This window comes from Oncorhynchus nerka, linkage group LG10 (genome assembly GCF_034236695.1).
Source record: "Oncorhynchus nerka isolate Pitt River linkage group LG10, Oner_Uvic_2.0, whole genome shotgun sequence".
In the NCBI taxonomy this organism is placed as follows: Eukaryota; Metazoa; Chordata; class Actinopteri; order Salmoniformes; family Salmonidae; genus Oncorhynchus; species Oncorhynchus nerka.
Genome location: NC_088405.1, coordinates 96,627,884 through 96,645,577, shown reverse-complemented (window position 1 = coordinate 96,645,577; position 17,694 = coordinate 96,627,884). Strand labels below are relative to the sequence as shown.

General features: G+C 45.8%; 1 protein-coding gene across 1 annotated transcript; it reads right to left on the bottom strand.

The window, feature by feature from the left end:
* Positions 1 to 5,502: 5,502 nt before the first annotated feature.
* Positions 5,503 to 14,750, bottom strand: LOC115126374 (protein ABHD15-like). Its single transcript, XM_065023416.1, has 4 exons — positions 13,184 to 14,750; positions 9,757 to 9,986; positions 8,621 to 9,469; positions 5,503 to 5,695 (listed from the first exon to the last, which is right to left on the bottom strand). The coding sequence occupies exons 1-4, from the start codon at positions 14,063 to 14,065 to the stop codon at positions 5,503 to 5,505; spliced, it is 2,154 nt and encodes a 717-aa protein (XP_064879488.1). The 5' UTR covers positions 14,066 to 14,750.
* Positions 14,751 to 17,694: the final 2,944 nt, after the last annotated feature.

The window sequence follows — 17,694 nt, the reverse complement described above, 5'->3', positions numbered from 1 at the left end:
CTTCTGAGTCCTGTCAGAGTGTAGTGTGGGTTCAGCGTGAATACGTGTGTGTGTGTGTGTGTGCGTACATACTGCTTATTCAACAACTCTGCAAGACAATGACAGCAGATGATTGTGGAAAGAATACAAATCCTTCTAGCTTTACTCAAAGAAGATATATAAACCGAACACATGACCAGGGATTTTTTACATCAGGTCACATGGTGGGTCCGGTATGGCACCTTGCACTGTTAAATGTCAATGTGGCGTTTCATTCCCTATACGCCCCTTTCTGTGTTTGCAAACTATTGTGGCATGAGGGCGATGCACGCACCCCTCCCTGCTAATACGGAAACAGCTCGTTACGGATGTTGTAAGTCTGGAACCGCTAGTTACTGATGTTGTAAGTCTGGAACCGCTAGTTACGGATGATATAAGTCTGGAACCGCTAGTTACTGATGTTGTAAGTCTGGAACCGCTAGTTACTGATGTTGTAAGTCTGGAACCGCTAGTTACTGATGTTGTAGATCTGGAACCGCTAGTTACTGATGTTGTAGATCTGGAACCGCTAGTTACTGATGTTGTAAGTCTGGAATCGCTAGTTAAGGATGTTGTAGATCTGGAACCGATCGTTACTGATGTTGTCAATCTGGAACCGCTAGTTACTGATGTTGTCAATCTGGAACCGCTAGTTACTGATGTTGTAGATCTGGAACTGCTAGTTACTGATGTTGTAGATCTGGAACCGCTAGTTACTGATGTTGTAAGTCTGGAATCGCTAGTTAAGGATGTTGTAGATCTGGAACCGATCGTTACTGATGTTGTCAATCTGGAACCGCTAGTTACTGATGTTGTCAATCTGGAACCGCTAGTTACTGATGTTGTAGATCTGGAACCGCTAGTTACTGATGTTGTCTGATTGAACTCTTTGGCCTGAATGCCAAACGTCACTTCTGGAGGAAACCTGGCACCTTCCCTACAGTGAAGCATGGTGGTGGCAGCATCATGCTGTGGGGATGTGTTTCAGAGGCAGGGACTGGGAGACTAGTCAGGATCGAGGCAAAGATGAACAGAGCAAAGTACAGAGAGAGATCTTTGATGACAACCTGCTCCAGAGTGCTCAGGAGTCCTTTAGGTACCTCTTGGCAAACTCCAAGCGGGCTGTTGTGCCTTTTACTGAGGAGTGGCTTCCGTCTGACCACTCTACCATAAAGGCCTGATTGGTGGAGTGCTGCAGAGATGGTTGTCCTTCTGGAAGGTTCTCCCACTCTACTATAAAGGTCTGATTGGTGGAGTGCTGCAGAGATGGTTGTCCTTCTGGAAGGTTCTCCCACTCTACTATAAAGGTCTGATTGGTGGAGTGCTGCAGAGATGGTTGTCCTTCTGGAAGGTTCTCCCACTCTACTATAAAGGTCTGATTGGTGGAGTGCTGCAGAGATGGTTGTCCTTCTGGAAGGTTCTCCCACTCTACTATAAAGGCCTGATTGGTGGAGTGCTGCAGAGATGGTTGTCCTTCTGGAAGGTTCTCCCACTCTACTATAAAGGTCTGATTGGTGGAGTGCTGCAGAGATGGTTATCCTTCCTTCAACCTCTTGGTTTTTGCTCTGACATGCACTGTCAACTGTGGGACCTTTTATATAGACAGATGTGTGCCTTTCCAAATCATGTCCAAACAATTTAATTTACCACAGGTGGACTACAATCAAGTTGTAGAAACATCTCAAGGATGATCAATGGAAACAGGAGTAGAGATATGAATGATGGATTTTTTCCCCCATATATATATATATATTTTAAAAAATGACTATAGCATCTATTAAGTGCCAAATAAAGTAACAATTGTATCTTAAATCAGCCATAAATCCCCTTGTGACAGAGGGAATGGAAGCTGTGTGGTGTGCAACAGGGAGGATGTCTTCATCTTAAATCAGCCAATCGAATGCTTCACAAGAAAATGTGTTCTTGTTCAAACCTTTCTGTCTAATGGGTTTGGCGTGTTCAAGCTCGACCCACTCAGTTTCCCACAAAATACCAGAAAATGGCAAAAAAACAAAAAGAGTAGAACCAACTCACCTGCTGGTTTATTTCTTTATTTATCCGTTTTTTTTACCAGGTAAGTTGACTGAGAACACCTTCTCATTTACAGCAACGACCTGGGGAATAGTTACAGGGGAGAGGAGGGGGAATGAATGAGCCAATTGTAAACTGGGGATGATTAGGTGACCATGATGGTATGAGGGACAGCTTGGGAATTTAGCCAGGACACCAGGGTTAACACCCCTACTCTCACTGATTGTACTATTAGATGTTTAATGACCTCAGAGAGCCAGGACACCGGGGTTAACACCCCTACTCTCACTGATTGTACTATTAGATGTTTAATGACCTCAGAGAGCCAGGACACCAGGGTTAACACCCCTACTCTCACTGATTGTACTATTAGATGTTTAATGACCTCAGAGAGCCAGGACACCGGGTTACACCGATTGTACTATTAGATGTTTAATGACCTCAGAGAGCCAGGACACTACTACTCACTGATTGTACTATTAGATGTTTAATGACCTCAGAGAGCCAGGACACCGGGGTTAACACCCTACTACTCACTGATTGTACTATTAGATGTTTAATGACCTCAGAGAGCCAGGACACCGGGGTTAACACCCCTACTCTCACTGATTGTACTATTAGATGTTTAATGACCTCAGAGAGCCAGGACACCGGATTGTACTAACACCCCTACTCTCACTGATTGTACTATTAGATGTTTAATGACCTCAGAGAGCCAGGACACCGGGGTTAACACCCCTACTCTCACTGATTGTACTATTAGATGTTTAATGACCTCAGAGAGCCAGGACACCGGGGTTAACACCCCTACTCTCACTGATTGTACTATTAGATGTTTAATGACCTCAGAGATCCAGGACACCGGGGTTAACACCCCTACTCTCACTGATTGTACTATTAGATGTTTAATGTTTCTTTTGGAAGAAAAAAAAAATGAAAAAGGAATAGTTTCATCATATTTAAAACAAGAGTTTGGTTTCACGTATCGCGGTTGACCTTAAGGGACAGACGTAAACGAATCACTAATCACATAAAATAAATAATCATCTTCAGATTATTGTCAAAACAACAATATAACTAGGACTTTACAAAATGATGGTGAAAACATGGAGAAATGTTGTGGCTAAGTGGGATAAAAAAAAAATCTTCCTAGAAGTGACACAGGGTTGATGGACCCGCTGAATTTGGGCACTTTAGTAAGTCTTTATTCACATGTATTGAATTGTCCATGTGGTCTATATTATATATATCTATATTAAAAGGGCACATCAGTTAATATAACAGACTTTTTAAAATTCAATATCGATCCATCATTTCTTCTCAAATTATCAAAAAAAGGCAGGTTATGAGCTACGCAAATCCATAAGAAAAAAATAACTATACAAACTCAAACTTGAATAGATCTTTGATAACTCAAGACCTGTCCTACGCAAGGACTACAGACAACAAATCCAGCCGCGTGTTGCCTTCCTCACAGACGAGCTATGCATACTATGCTCGCTTCGAGGCAGACGATACCGAGCCATCCAGAAAGACGGTCGCCGCTCCGGACGACCAGGTGCTGTCGCTCTCCGAGACTAACTGGAGGAAAACCAGGTGCTGTCGCTCTCCGAAACTAACTGGAGGAAAACCAGGTGCTGTCGCTCTCCGAGACTAACTGGAGGAAAACCAGGTGCTGTCGCTCTCCGAGACTAACTGGAGGAAAACCAGGTGCTGTCGCTCTCCGAGACTAACTGGAGGAAAACCAGGTGCTGTCGCTCTCCGAGACTAACTGGAGGAAAACCAGGTGCTGTCGCTCTCCGAGACTTACTGGAGGAAAACCAGGTGCTGTCGCTCTCCGACGCTAACTGGAGGAAAACCAGGTGCTGTCGCTCTCCGAGACTAACTGGAGGAAAACCAGGTGCTGTCGCTCTCCGAGACTAACTGGAGGAAAACCAGGTGCTGTCGCTCTAACTGGAGGAAAACCAGACAGACTAACTGGAGGAAAACCAGGTGCTGTCGCTCTCCGACACTAACTGGAGGAAAACCAGGTGCTGTCGCTCTCCGAGACTAACTGGAGGAAAACCAGGTGCTGTCGCTCTCCGAGACTAACTGGAGGAAAACCAGGTGCTGTCGCTCTCCGACACTAACTGGAGGAAAACCAGGTGCTGTCGCTCTCCGAGACTAACTGGAGGAAAACCAGGTGCCGTCGCTCTCCGAGACTAACTGGAGGAAAACCAGGTGCTGTCGCTCTCCGAGACTAACTGGAGAAAACCAGGTGCCGTCGCTCTCCGACACTAACTGGAAGAAAACCAGGTGCCGTCGCTCTCCGAGACTAACTGGAGGAAAACCAGGTGCCGTCGCTCTCCGAGACTAACTGGAGGAAAACCAGGTGCCGTCGCTCTCCGAGACTAACTGGAGAAAAACCAGGTGCCGTCGCTCTCCGAGACTAACTGGAGGAAAACCAGGTGCCGTCGCTCTCCGAGACTAACTGGAGGAAAACCAGGTGCCGTCGCTCTCCGACACTAACTGGAAAACCAGGAGACTAACCAGGTGCCGTCGCTCTCCGAGACTAACTGGAGGAAAACCAGGTGCCGTCGCTCTCCGAGACTAACTGGAGGAAAACCAGGTGCCGTCGCTCTCCGAGACTAACTGGAGGAAAACCAGGTGCTGTCGCTCTCCGAGACTAACTGGAGGAAAACCATGTGCTGTCGCTCTCCGAGACTAACTGGAGGAAAACCAGGTGCTGTCGCTCTCCGACACTAACTGGAGGAAAACCAGGTGCTGTCGCTCTCCGACACTAACTGGAGGAAAACTCTCAGAAGAGTGTTTACTCAACAAACAAAAACGCTGGCCCAGATGGCATCCCTGGCCGCGTCCTCAGAATGTGCGCTGACCAGCTGGGGGGTGCTTCAAGGAGATCATCATCGTCCCAGTGTCCCCCCGCCCCCCCAAAAATCAAGGTAACATGCCAAAATGATTATCGCCCTGTCGCACTTGTCCCTGCTTCGAGAGGCTGATCATGGCCCACATCAAGGCCAGCATGCCAGGCACACCGGACCCACTCGCTAGCCTACCGTTCCATCCGATCCATGGAAGATGCCATGTCCATCGCTATTCACACGGCCGCAACACATCTGGACAAGAGGAACACCTATGTGAGAATGCTGTTCATTGACTACAGTTCAGCATTCAACACTATTGTTTCCCTTCCAAGTTCAGAAGTTCAGAGCCCTGGGTCTGGACACTACCCTCTGGAACTGGATCCTGTACTTCCTGACAGGGCACACCTGTGAGGATTGGCAACAAAACACCTCCTCTACACTGACTCTTAACACAGGAGTCCCCCAGGGGTGTGTCTTCACCCCTCTGCTGTACTCACTTAGGGGCCCCCCAGGGGTGTGTCCTCACCCCTCTGCTGTACTCCCTTAGGGGCCTCCCAGGGGTGTGTCTTCACCCCTCTGCTGTACTCCCTTAGGGGCCCCCCAGGGGTGTGTCCTCACCCCTCTGCTGTACTCCCTTAGGGCCCCCGAGGGGTGTGTCCTCAGCCCTCTGCTGTACTCCCTTAGGGGCCCCCGAGGGGTGTGTCCTCAGCCCTCTGCTGTACTCCCTGTTCACCCACGACTGTGTAGCATTGCACGACACCAACTCTTTATCATCAAATTTGCTAAAGACACCAGTCAGTTGTAGGCCTGATAACCATTAACAATGAGTCAACCTATAGGGAGGAGGTCCCCACTTGTCCAAATGTTCCTTGTTTTACTGTCCTTGTGAGGACTTCTGGTCCCCACAAGGATAGTAAAACCAAACACACACACAGGCTACACAATTACTGTTATCAGACTCTTATTTAATATTGCTAATACTGCACAATTTACACACTTGGCGCCCCCCAAACCACTTGTCTCTGATACATGTGTAAATATTGTTCTTGCTGTATAATACTTATGCTAAAATGTTTATTCTACTCGACTGGGAAATGTACATTATGTTTGTATTCTTATGTATTATTGTTGTTGCATTGTAGAGAAGGAACCAGCAAGTAAACATTTGGTTTGACGGTGTTTACCATGATTATCCTTGAAAACACTTGTAATGGCTGACGTATTTGGTGCTGTTCTTCTTCTCTTGTAAACACATCAGCCAGACAGCAGGACTCTGGTCCTGTTTACGCTGATCAGGCTGTTTGTTTAGCAGCCTAGATAGACTGGCAGCCTTTTGTGTTTAAAAAAAAATTATATAATTCTACCTGCCGTTTAGTGTAGTCACCTGTGATTCAGCCTAGACGTACTTTATACAGAGAACTACCAGATAACATCTGATGAATAATTCAATTCATAAATTGGCCACTGGACAATTTACATTGACCCCGCCCCCTCCTCCTCCCCTCCCTTTGCTACACTGCTGCTACTCGCTGTTTGTTTGTTACCTATACATAGTCACGTCGTCCCCACCTACATGTACAGATTACATCAACTAAACTGTACCCCATCACACTGACTTGGTACCAGTACCCCCTGTATATAGCCTCCACATTGACTCTGTACCGTAATACCCTGTATATAGCCTCCACATTGACTCTGTACCGTAATACCCTGTATATAGCCTCCACACTGACTTGGTACCAGTACCCCCTGTATATAGCCTCGGTATTCTTATTGTGTTACATTTTATTTTAGTCTACTTGGTAAATATTTTCTTCTTCTTGAACTGCACTGTTGGTTAAGGGCTTGTCAGTAAAGCATTTCACGGTAAAGTCTACACTTGTTGTATTCAGCATTTCACGGTAAAGTCTACACTTGTTGTATTCAGCATTTCACGGTAAAGTGTACACTTGTTGTATTCAGCATTTCACGGTAAAGTCTACACTTGTTGTATTCAGCATTTCACGGTAAAGTGTACACTTGTTGTATTCAGCATTTCACGGTAAAGTGTACACTTGTTGTATTCAGCATTTCACGGTAAGGTCTACACTTGTTGTATTCAGCATTTCACGGTAAAGTCTACACTTGTTGTATTCAGCATTTCACGGTAAAGTCTACACTTGTTGTATTCAGCATTTCACGGTAAAGTCTACACTTGTTGTATTCAGCATTTCACGGTAAAGTCTACACTTGTTGTATTCAGCATTTCACGGTAAAGTCTACACTTGTTGTATTCAGCATTTCACGGTAAAGTCTACACTTGTTGTATTCAGCATTTCACGGTAAAGTCTACACATGTTGTATTCGTCGCATGTGACAAAGTTTGATTTGATGCAATATAGCATAAACACAAATAACGAGCAAACATGGCTCAAGTAATACTACTGTACTGTAGCTTTAATATATTTACAGAAATACAAAACCATAGAACTGAAATTCCCATTTAAAGACGCTGGACTATGCTTCTATCAGAGGCGTTGTCATAAACAATGAAGTGCTGTGTCTGTTTCTAGATTTAAGAGCAAGATAAGTTCTACCACCCATTCTATGTCTATATCTATGCTAGAATCATTCCCGGTCCCATCTGTTTCCTTATGAAAGCTAAGCTCACAGAGTGCCTGCTAGAATCACAGATGGATCAATGCATTAATTGTTTTTTGGTAGGCCGGGTCCTGAAAGTGACATGTACCCCCACCTCCCTCCTGCTGTGCCTGAAGATCACATCTGCATCCCAAATGGCACCATGATCTCTATAAAAAGGAATATAGTCACCTTGGTCCAAAGTAGTGCACTATATAGGGAATAGAGTGCCAATGGGGATGCATACCACATCTCCTGTTCTGAGTAAAACTGATTCAGGAGGAGACCACTCAATTACCCATTCAATAAACACGACTGTTCTCCAAGTAGCAGCACAGCTGTGCTCTTTCAACTTCAGTTGACCAATCGAATTTGTCCATTGTAGAAAAGCACGTGTCCAAACCAAGGGAGGCTGCTGAGGGGAGGACGGGCTCATAATAACGACCGGAACGGAGCGAATGGAATGGCATCAAACACCTGGAAACCATGGAAACCACACGTTTGAGGTATTTGATACCATTTCCCGCTCCAGCCATGTCCTCCCCAATTAAGGTGACACCAACCCCCTCTGAGGTCCAAACCTCAGCCATATCTAAGGAGGGCGAGAGGATTAAATTTGATCGCGCTTTTGTCAGCTATGCAACTTTACCGCCTTCGCGGAGACCCAATTCATGGTAAACACTGCATACGTCAGCTCAATCGGAAATTACCTTTAAATGTCAAGCTTGCTACAACGCGGATCTACGTCTGATCGGATTGAATCCAGTCTTAAAATTATTATTTTTCTTTCCCTGTACTCCCCTCATCTTCCTCCTTTTCTCTCTTTCATCAGTGCTCTCTGAGGTGTCTCCTACTTCACTCTTCCACCTTCTCTCCATCCTCTCCTCCTTTCTCAACGTGTGTAGGACCTCTGCCAGGTAAACTGTCCCTCCTCTCCTCCATCATAGAGGTGTTCCTGTGTGTGTGACTGTGTGCTGGGTCTCTCTCTCTTCATCATGGACTCCCTCCTCTTCCTCCGGGGGGGGTAGCATGGTACTGCCCCTCTGCCCACCCCTGCCCATGCCCGTACTCCCCCTACACCCCCCCACCTCATCCCCTTCCTCTCCTCCCCCTTCAGAAATTCAGCCACCACCCTGAAGTACTCCAACACAGACACGCTACTCCAGTTTCCTCCCACCTCTCCCTCCCCCTGTCCTCCCTCCCCCTGTCTTCCCTCCTCCAGTCCAAACCCACAGTGTCCGCCCGTCTCCGTCAGCGCCAGCAAGAAATAAGGGTTGTTTTGGAAAAGGGCGAGGGGCAGGGTGGAGGGGGGCGGCAGGAGGGGGTCGTCACGGCTACAGAGGCAGAGCACGGGAACCGCCACCTCATCTGCGTCCCTCAGAGGTTCGTTCCTCTCCCAGTAACTCTCCCAGTCCCTGGCAGGATGACCCCGCTCCCCCAGCACCCAGGATGCCACCCCACCTACCCCTGATACCCTAAGGGAGGGTGGGGGAGCAGTGGCCCCTCTGGCACCTGATCTGGCTCCAGAGGTGGAGGCTGGGGCCCCAGGGATGTGTGTGGAGGTCCCAGGGAGGAGGGGTCCTGTTGAGTGGTGTGGGGTGTGTTGGTGGGGTGCTGTGTCCCCTGCTCTGGTGGTTGGAACCCTGGGAGTGGAGGCAAGGGTGGGGGAGACTGTTTTGGCACCGGGCATGGCCGCCGGTTTGGTGTTGTGGGGTCCCGTCGGATAGGGGGTGTTCAGTGGGGGTACAGTAGCCCCTGGTTTGGTGGTTGGTGTCCCGCTGGCCGTTCTGGCCCCTGGGGTCGGTGTGTGACTGGTTGGGTGGTGGGGGATATTGGGTCGCAGTGCAGAGCAGAACAGGGTCTCTTCAAAGTCTCTGAGGGAGGAACAGTGGAGAGCCCGCTCTACATCTAACACCCCACGAAGGGCACTGGCATACCTGGGGAAGACCAAGAAGTCAGAACATTATCTCTGATGCTTTAGCTCAGTTTACCAACCCCATCATCACCATGGCCGGGATTCAATGCCAGGCATTGTTAGAGTGGCACACTATAATGGACTTTTCCAGGTAATTTACGATTCAGCCGTCAACGTTTATCCTGAAGGTGATAATGTAGGAGGAAATGACATCAAAAAGGTACACTGTGTAATACTGGTCTGTGGGTTAACATAAACTAAACATCATAACGATAATCATCATCATCATCATCATCATCTCTCTTCTACCTGCTGAGCTGCAGTTTGCGTTGGATCAGCACTGCCCAGCGGTAGAGTGGCGGCAGGGGCGTGTCAAACCACAGTTGGCCCTGCAGGACAGGTGAGATGCAGGCTGCAGCGGTCAGGTAAGAGGAGGAGCCACACTCTCCCAAGTAGGACAGCAGCAGGCCCGAACCAGAACCCTCGCTCACCGCTACCAGCACAGAGGACGGGTGCCGACTACGCACATATGCTACTGTCTGGAGGACACAAGGTTAAAGGTTGCTTAATATTGTTATAAAACCAGCTAGCTAGCTTACTGATATTGTTCTGAAACCAGCTAGCTAGCCTACTGATATTGTTCTGAAACCAGCTAGCTAGCTAGCCTACTGATATTGTTATAAAACCAGCTAGCTAGCTAGCCTACTGATATTGTTATAAAACCAGCTAGCTAGCCTACTGATATTGTTATAAAACCAGCTAGCTAGCCTACTGATATTGTTATAAAACCAGCTAGCTAGCCTACTGATATTGTTATAAAACCAGCTAGCTAGCCTACTGATATTGTAATAAAACCAGCTAGCTAGCCTACTGATATTGTAATAAAACCAGCTAGCTAGCCTACTGATATTGTAATAAAACCAGCTAGCTAGCCTACTGATATTGTTCTGAAACCAGCTAGCTAGCTAGCCTACTGATATTGTTATAAAACCAGCTAGCTAGCCTACTGATATTGTTATAAAACCAGCTAGCTAGCCTACTGATATTGTTATAAAACCAGCTAGCTAGGTAGCCTACTGATATTGTTATAAAACCAGCTAGCTAGGTAGCCTACTGATATTGTAATAAAACCAGCTAGCTAGCCTACTGATATTGTTCTGAAACCAGCTAGCTAGCTAGCCTACTGATATTGTTATAAAACCAGCTAGCTAGCCTACTGATATTGTTATAAAACCAGCTAGCTAGCTGATATTGTAATAAAACCAGCTAGCTAGCTAGCCTACTGATATTGTTATAAAACCAGCTAGCTAGCTTACTGATATTGTTCTGAAACCGGCTAGCTAGCTAGCTTACTGATATTGTCATAAAACCAGCTAGCTAGCTAGCCTACTGATATTGTTATAAAACCAGCTAGCTAGCTAGCCTACTGATATTGTTATAAAACCAGCTAGCTAGCCTACTGATATTGTTATAAAACCAGCTAGCTAGCTGATATTGTTATAAAACCAGCTAGCTAGCTTACTGATATTGTTCTGAAACCGGCTAGCTAGCTAGCTTACTGATATTGTTATAAAACCAGCTAGCTAGCTAGCCTACTGATATTGTTATAAAACCAGCTAGCTAGCCTACTGATATTGTTATAAAACCAGCTAGCTAGCTGATATTGTTATAAAACCAGCTAGCTAGCTTACTGATATTGTTATAAAACCAGCTAGCTAGCCTACTGATATTGTTATAAAACCAGCTAGCTAACTGATATTGTTCTGAAACCAGCTAGCTTACTGATATTGTTCTGAAACCAGCTAGCTAGCTAGCCTACTGATATTGTTATAAAACCAGCTAGCTAGCCTACTGATATTGCTACACTCACTAGGAGGGGTCTCACTAGGTGGGTTCTAGGACTAGCTCAATGGTCTCACTAGGAGGGTTCTAGGACTAGCTCAATGGTCTCACTAGGAGGGTTCTAGGACTAGCTCAATGGTCCCACTAGGAGGGTTCTAGGACTAGCTCAATGGTCTCACTAGGATGGGACCTAGGTGTGCATTTACAGTTTAAGTTGGAAGTTTACATACCCTTAGGTTGGTTTTCAACCACTCCACAAATTTATTGTTAACAAACTATAGTTTTGGCAAGTCGGTTAGGACATCTACTTTGTGCATGACACAAGTCATTTTTCTAACAATTGTTTACAGACAGATTATTTAACTTATAATTCACTGTATCACAATTCCAGTGGATCAGAAGTTTACATACACCAAGTTGACTGTACCTTTAAACAGCTTAGAAGCTTCTGATAGGATAATTGACATAATTTGAGTCAATTGGAGGTGTACCTGTTGATGTATTTCAAGGCCTACCTTCAAACTCAGTGCCTCTTTGCTTGACATCATGGGAAAATCAAAAGAAATCAACCAAGACCTCAGAAAAAAGTTGTAGACCTCCGTAAATCTGGTTCATCCTTGGGAGCAATTTCCAAACGCCTGAAGGTACCACGTTCATCTGTACAAACAATAGTACGCAAGTATAAACACCATGGGACCACGCAGCCGTCATACCGCTCAGGAAGGAGACGCGTTCTGTCTCCTAGAGATGAACGTACTTTGGTGTGAAAAGTGCAATTCAATCCCAAAACAACAGCAAAGGACCTTTTGAAGATGCTGGAGGAAACAGGTACAAAAGTATCTATATCCACAGTAAAACAAGTCCTATATCGACATAACCTGAAAGGCCGCTCAGCAAGGAAGAAGCTACTGCTCCAAAACCGCCATAAAAAAAGCCAGATTACCGTTTGGAACTGCACATGGGGACAAAGATCGTACTTTTTGGAGAAATGTCCTCTGGTCTGATGAAACAAAAATAGAACTGTTTGGCCATAATGACCATCATTATGTTTGGAGAAAAAAGGGGGATGCTTGCAAGCCGAAGAACACCATCCCAACCATGAAGCACGGGTGTGGCAGCATCATGTTGTGGGGGTGCTTTGCTGCAGGAGGGTCCTGTGCACTTCACAAATAGATGGTATCATGAGGGAGGAAAATTATGTGGATATATAGAAGCAACATCTCAAGACATCATTCAGGAAGTTGATACTTGGTTGCAAATGGATCTTCCAAATGGACAATGACCCCAAGCATACTTCCAAAGTTGTGTCAAGGTATTGGAGTGGCCATCACAAAGCCCTGTTCTCGATCCCATATAATTTTTGGGGGCAGAACTGAAAAAGCATGTGCGAGCAAGAAGGCCTACAAACCTGACTCAGTTACACCAGCTCTGTCTGGAGGAAAGGGCTGCAATTCACCCAATTTATTGTGGGAAGCTTGAGGAAGGCTACCCAAAACGCACCCAAGTCAAACAATTTAAAGGCAATGCTACCAAATACTAATTGAGTGTATGTAAACTTCTGTCCCACTGGGAATGTGATGAAATAAATAAAAGCTGAAATAAATCACTCTCTACTATAATACTGATATTTCACATTCTTAAAATAAAAGTGGCGATCCTAACTGACCTAAGACATGTTAACTTGGATTAAATGTCAGGAATTGTGGAAAAACTGAGTTTAAATGTATTTGGCTAAGGTGTACGTAAACCTTCCGACTTTAACTGTAAAGTCTGAGATGTCAGAGTACTGAGACCACGTTGTCCCATTCAGCATTTGTATGTTCAACATTAAACACAATATCATTATTAGGTCAATTATAGACCATACAATTATTGTAGTAATATTATTGTGTACCTGCATCAGGTCAACAGAGTCTCCATACTCAGTCAGCCGTGGCGTGGTGAGAGGACACCCCCCCGTGCCCCTACGGTGAAACACGAGGGGATAGAAACCCTGACGAAGAGCCATTCTACACAGACCTCTCAGGTGGGGCGTCACTCCTCCCCAGTAGTGAGGGATGAGGAGGAGGATTGGAGGTGTGGAGGTGTGGCAGCCCAATGCCTTCCCTCCAGGATGGTGCTCCTTCCCTCTCTCCCGTCCCACCTCCTCTCCCCCACCTACACCTACAGCCCAGTCCAGAGCCACTACCCCCCCGTCCTTCAGTAGAAGGTGGTCTCGGGTAAAGTTGACCTCTTGTCCCTGGTCTCCTGCAGTCAGGCCCCCCAATAGAAAACTTGAGAGGGTCTGGAGGTGGGGGTCCCCCCTGGGCCATGGGGCCAGTCTGGGTCTGGCCAGGGAACAGCAGTGCTGGAGCAGGAACCGGGCCAGGGCTGTGGGCTTACAGGCTAGAGTGGGTCCTGGGGCTGGGGAGAGGGCTGGATGTGATCCCAAGCCAAGGCCCATTCCACTCTCCCTACCCCAGCTTTTCTCTGTTGACGGTCCTATGGCAAGGCCTGGGGATGATCCATGCTCCTGTTCCTGTGTTCCTGCCCTCTCCTTGCCCCAGCCTGGCTCTGTGTGAGGGTGGTGGATGGGGAGCTCCAGGACCCAGCACAGTGCCACCCACAGCCACCAGGCGGCAGCCCTCACCCCCAGCCTTGCCATTCGCTGTACCGGGGGCCAGCGGAGAGCCAGGTAGAGCAGGAACAGCAGCAGGGAGGGCAGGAGGTACAACACCCTGTCACACTCCCACTCACAGGAGGAGACGACATCCTGGTCAGTGGCCATTGTTACCATGTTTAGAACTCCAGAATGTCCAGGTCTAGAACTCCAGAATGTCCAGGTCTAGAACTCCAGAATGTCCAGGTCTAGAACTCCAGAATGTCCAGGTCTAGAACTCTACAATGTCCAGGTCTAGAACTCTACAATGTCCAGGTCAAGAACTCTACAATGTCCAGGTCTAGAACTCTACAATGTCCAGGTCTAGAACTCCAGAATGTCCAGGTCTAGAACTCCAGAATGTCCAGGTCTAGAACTCTACAAGGTAAATTTTTTCAGGTCAGCTAGAACCTCTTCCCATTCACAACATTTTCTCTCATTTGGTGGCTACTGAATGTGGCCCTGGGTAATAGATATGGATCACCCAGCGAGCTAAAGTACAGCCAGGGTTGTATAGCAGGTATTTACATTGATCTAGTATAGCAGATCTTTACAGCAGTCCATTGATCTAGTATAGCAGGTCTTTACAGCAGTCCAGTGATCTAGTATAGCAGATCTTTACAGTCCAGTGATCTAGTATACCAGGTCTTTGCAGCAGTGTTGGCTCCACTGTTTCTCCCTTTGTCCCCTGCTAATATAGCAGCCAGTTAGTGTTGCTCAACCTCTACGAGTGACAGAAAGAATAGACTGAGAGAAAAAAGGTGAGGGGGAGAGCACGTCGCCTAACTCTCTCTCTCTCTTTTAGATACCAAATATATTTCCCTCTCACCCTCCCTACCCTATCCCTCTTTCCCAACCCCATTAGTTCCTCCCTCCCTCTCTCTCTAAATCATTAGCAATCAGTGCTGGGCTTAAACTCACCATAGATATAGAGTGAAAAGAACAGACACAACACTTTTATTCCATGTCTACATAGAGAAGGTCATTTGGCAATTTGGGTAAACAGATAACAGTTACACGTGTTGGACTGAGCAAACCCTGAGCAAACATGAATATCTAAACTCAACCAATCAAAGTGGTCACATCAACAATTGGCTGGTGATAAACTATGGTTTCTATGTTGCTTACACAGACACACCAGGGTTTTGTTAGCGGTAATTACGGCTTTTGGCCTTATTTTTTTTTTTTAGAAAAGCCGATAAATAAAATTGGCACCGGCCAATTGTCCAGAAGAGAGAGAAATAAGGCCAGTTGATGGAAATATATTTGACCTGTCATGCTTATCGGTTTATGCGTTAATTTGCATAATTTCGTGGAATTAAATTGGCACGTGTTATGTATCTTATTTATCACACACACGTCATACAGACACAGAGCGGAATTTCAGCCTTCGAGCAGAAAAATATTTTCGGACAGCGGTCTAATAAGCCCAATCACTTGCGAAACAATTCTAAATGCAATCACGTGTTTAAAAAAATTGGTTTTGGCCATGATAATTTTTTTCTTCTTCATATTTGTTCATATCACAACTGGTAATTGAAGCGCTTCCCATTCACCATTCAAATACATAGTCCACGGAAGGTAGGCTTCATCAGCACGTCACACACCACTTTGCAATGAGTTGGAGGCAGTACGCATTTGGAAAACATATAAAACATTGAAACCTGAACGTTTTACTACACTTCATGAGGCATGTTTTACCTTGCTTCTGAACATATACTTTTCTACTATGGGGTATAGTAGATTAACATAGGTTCACAGGCTAGGTAAATCTTTCCCTAAGTAAATTTAAATCAATTACCAAAATTACACTACGTGACCAAAAGTATGTGGACACTCGAGTTCCGAACTGGACACAGCGTGAGCACAATAACTGTTAAATGGAAGCTTCATGAAATGGGTTTCCATGGCCGGCCAGCTGTATACAAGCCTATGATCACCATGAGCAATGCCAAGCGTCGGCTGGAGTGGTGTAAAGCTCGCTGCAATTGGACACTGGAGCAGTGGAAACAAGTTCTCTGGAGTGATGAATAACGCTTCACCATCTGCCAGTCCAACGGACGAATCTGGGTTTGGCGGATGCCAGGAGAACGCTACCTGCCCCAATGCATAGTGCCAACTGTAAAGTTTGGTGGAGGAGGAATGATGGTCTGGGGCTGTTTTTCACGGTTGGGGCTACGCCCCTTAAAGGGCTCCCAATCTAAGGCACTGCATGTCAGTGCTAGAGGTGTCACTACAGACCTTGGTTCGATTCCATAGGGCAGCGCACAATTGGCTCAGCGTCGTCCGGGTTACGGGAGGGTTTGGCCGGGGTAGGCCTCATTGGAAAATAAGAATTTGTTCTTAACTGACTTGCCTAGTTAAATAAAGGTTAAATAAATTAAAAAGTTACAGTGAAGGGAAATCTTAACGCTACAGCATACAATGACATTCTAGATAATTCTGTGCTTCCAACTTTGTGGCAACAGTTTAGGGCAGGCCCTTTCCTGTTTCATGCACAAAGTGAGGTCCATACAGAAATGGTTTGTCAAGATCGGTGTGGAAGAACTTGACTGGCCCTCACAGAGCCCTGACCTCAACCCCATTGAACACCTTTGGGATTAATCGGAACGCCGACTGCGAGCCAGACCTAATCAACCAACATCAGTGCCCGACCTCACTAATGCTCTCGTGGCTGAATGGAAGCAAGTCCCCGCAGCAATGTTCCAACATCTAGTGGAAAGCCTTCCCAGAAGAGTGGAGGCTGTTATAGCAGCAAAGGGGGGGACCAACTCCATATTAATGCCCATGATTTTGGAATTAGATGTTCGATGAGCTTGTGCCCACATACCTTTGGCCATGTAGTGTATAATTAGCCTTCTCCTTTCTATACATAAATAAAATCATTCAAAATAGACTACTAAAACAAGTTTTGGCGACAGAGGATCATTAGATTCCCGTAGCCTTAAAAAATAAATAAATTGTGGATTGTTTTAAATCGAATTGCCTACAGCGGAAAGGAAAGAGAGCGATTTAAAACGATCCACAATGTATTTATTTGCGCTGCAAATACCAAATAGATGATTGTTGAGTTGCGACTGTCAGTGAAAAAAAGTAGACCCAGCCAGGTGTAATGGATGTGAAACGGCTAGCTAGTTAGCGGTGGTGCGCGCTAAATAGCGTTTCAATCGGTATGGGTATGGGCGAGGGGACGGTTTAAAGTTATACTGGTACACAGGCATATTGCGATATTCAATTCAATTGTGGGAAAACAGTTTGGAAAGCAAATGGTAAAGAGAATATATTGAAAATACTCAAATCTTTCTTTTAGTTGAGCGAACAACAGTAACGTTAGGCGATATACCTATTTTATTGGCACCAGAGGAGAGCATATTCACTCATTATTGTTGGGTCAGTGGCACTTAAAAGTTTTGTTTTTTGTAAAAAAAAAAAAAGTTTCCTCCTGTCATAATCTATTTCTGTCTCTTTCCTCTTTGTTCCAAAGTCGCTTTTATTGATTGTTTGTCCAGGTCAGCAGAGTAGGCTACCCAGTAATCTATCAGCAGAGTAGGCTACCCAGTAATCTATCAGCAGAGTAGGCTACCCAGTAATCTATCAGCAGAGTAGGCTACCCAGTAATCTATCAGCAGAGTAGGCTACCCAGTAATCTATCAGCAGAGTAGGCTACCCAGTAATCTATCAGCAGAGTAGGCTACCCAGTAATCTATCAGCAGAGTAGGCTACCCAGTAATCTATCAACAGAGTAGGCTACCCAGTAATCTATCATT

Bases quoted from the DNA above. Each gene is read 5' to 3' on its own strand.
- LOC115126374 (XM_065023416.1), bottom strand. From the start codon at position 14,065: ATGGTAACAATGGCCACTGACCAGGATGTCGTCTCCTCCTGTGAGTGG. The intron at 9,987-13,183 runs GTACACAATAAT...TGTGTCCTCCAG, and splicing joins ACTCTGTTGACCTGATGCAG to ACAGTAGCATATGTGCGTAG. The intron at 9,470-9,756 runs GTAGAAGAGAGA...GGTCTTCCCCAG, and splicing joins CGCAAACTGCAGCTCAGCAG to GTATGCCAGTGCCCTTCGTG.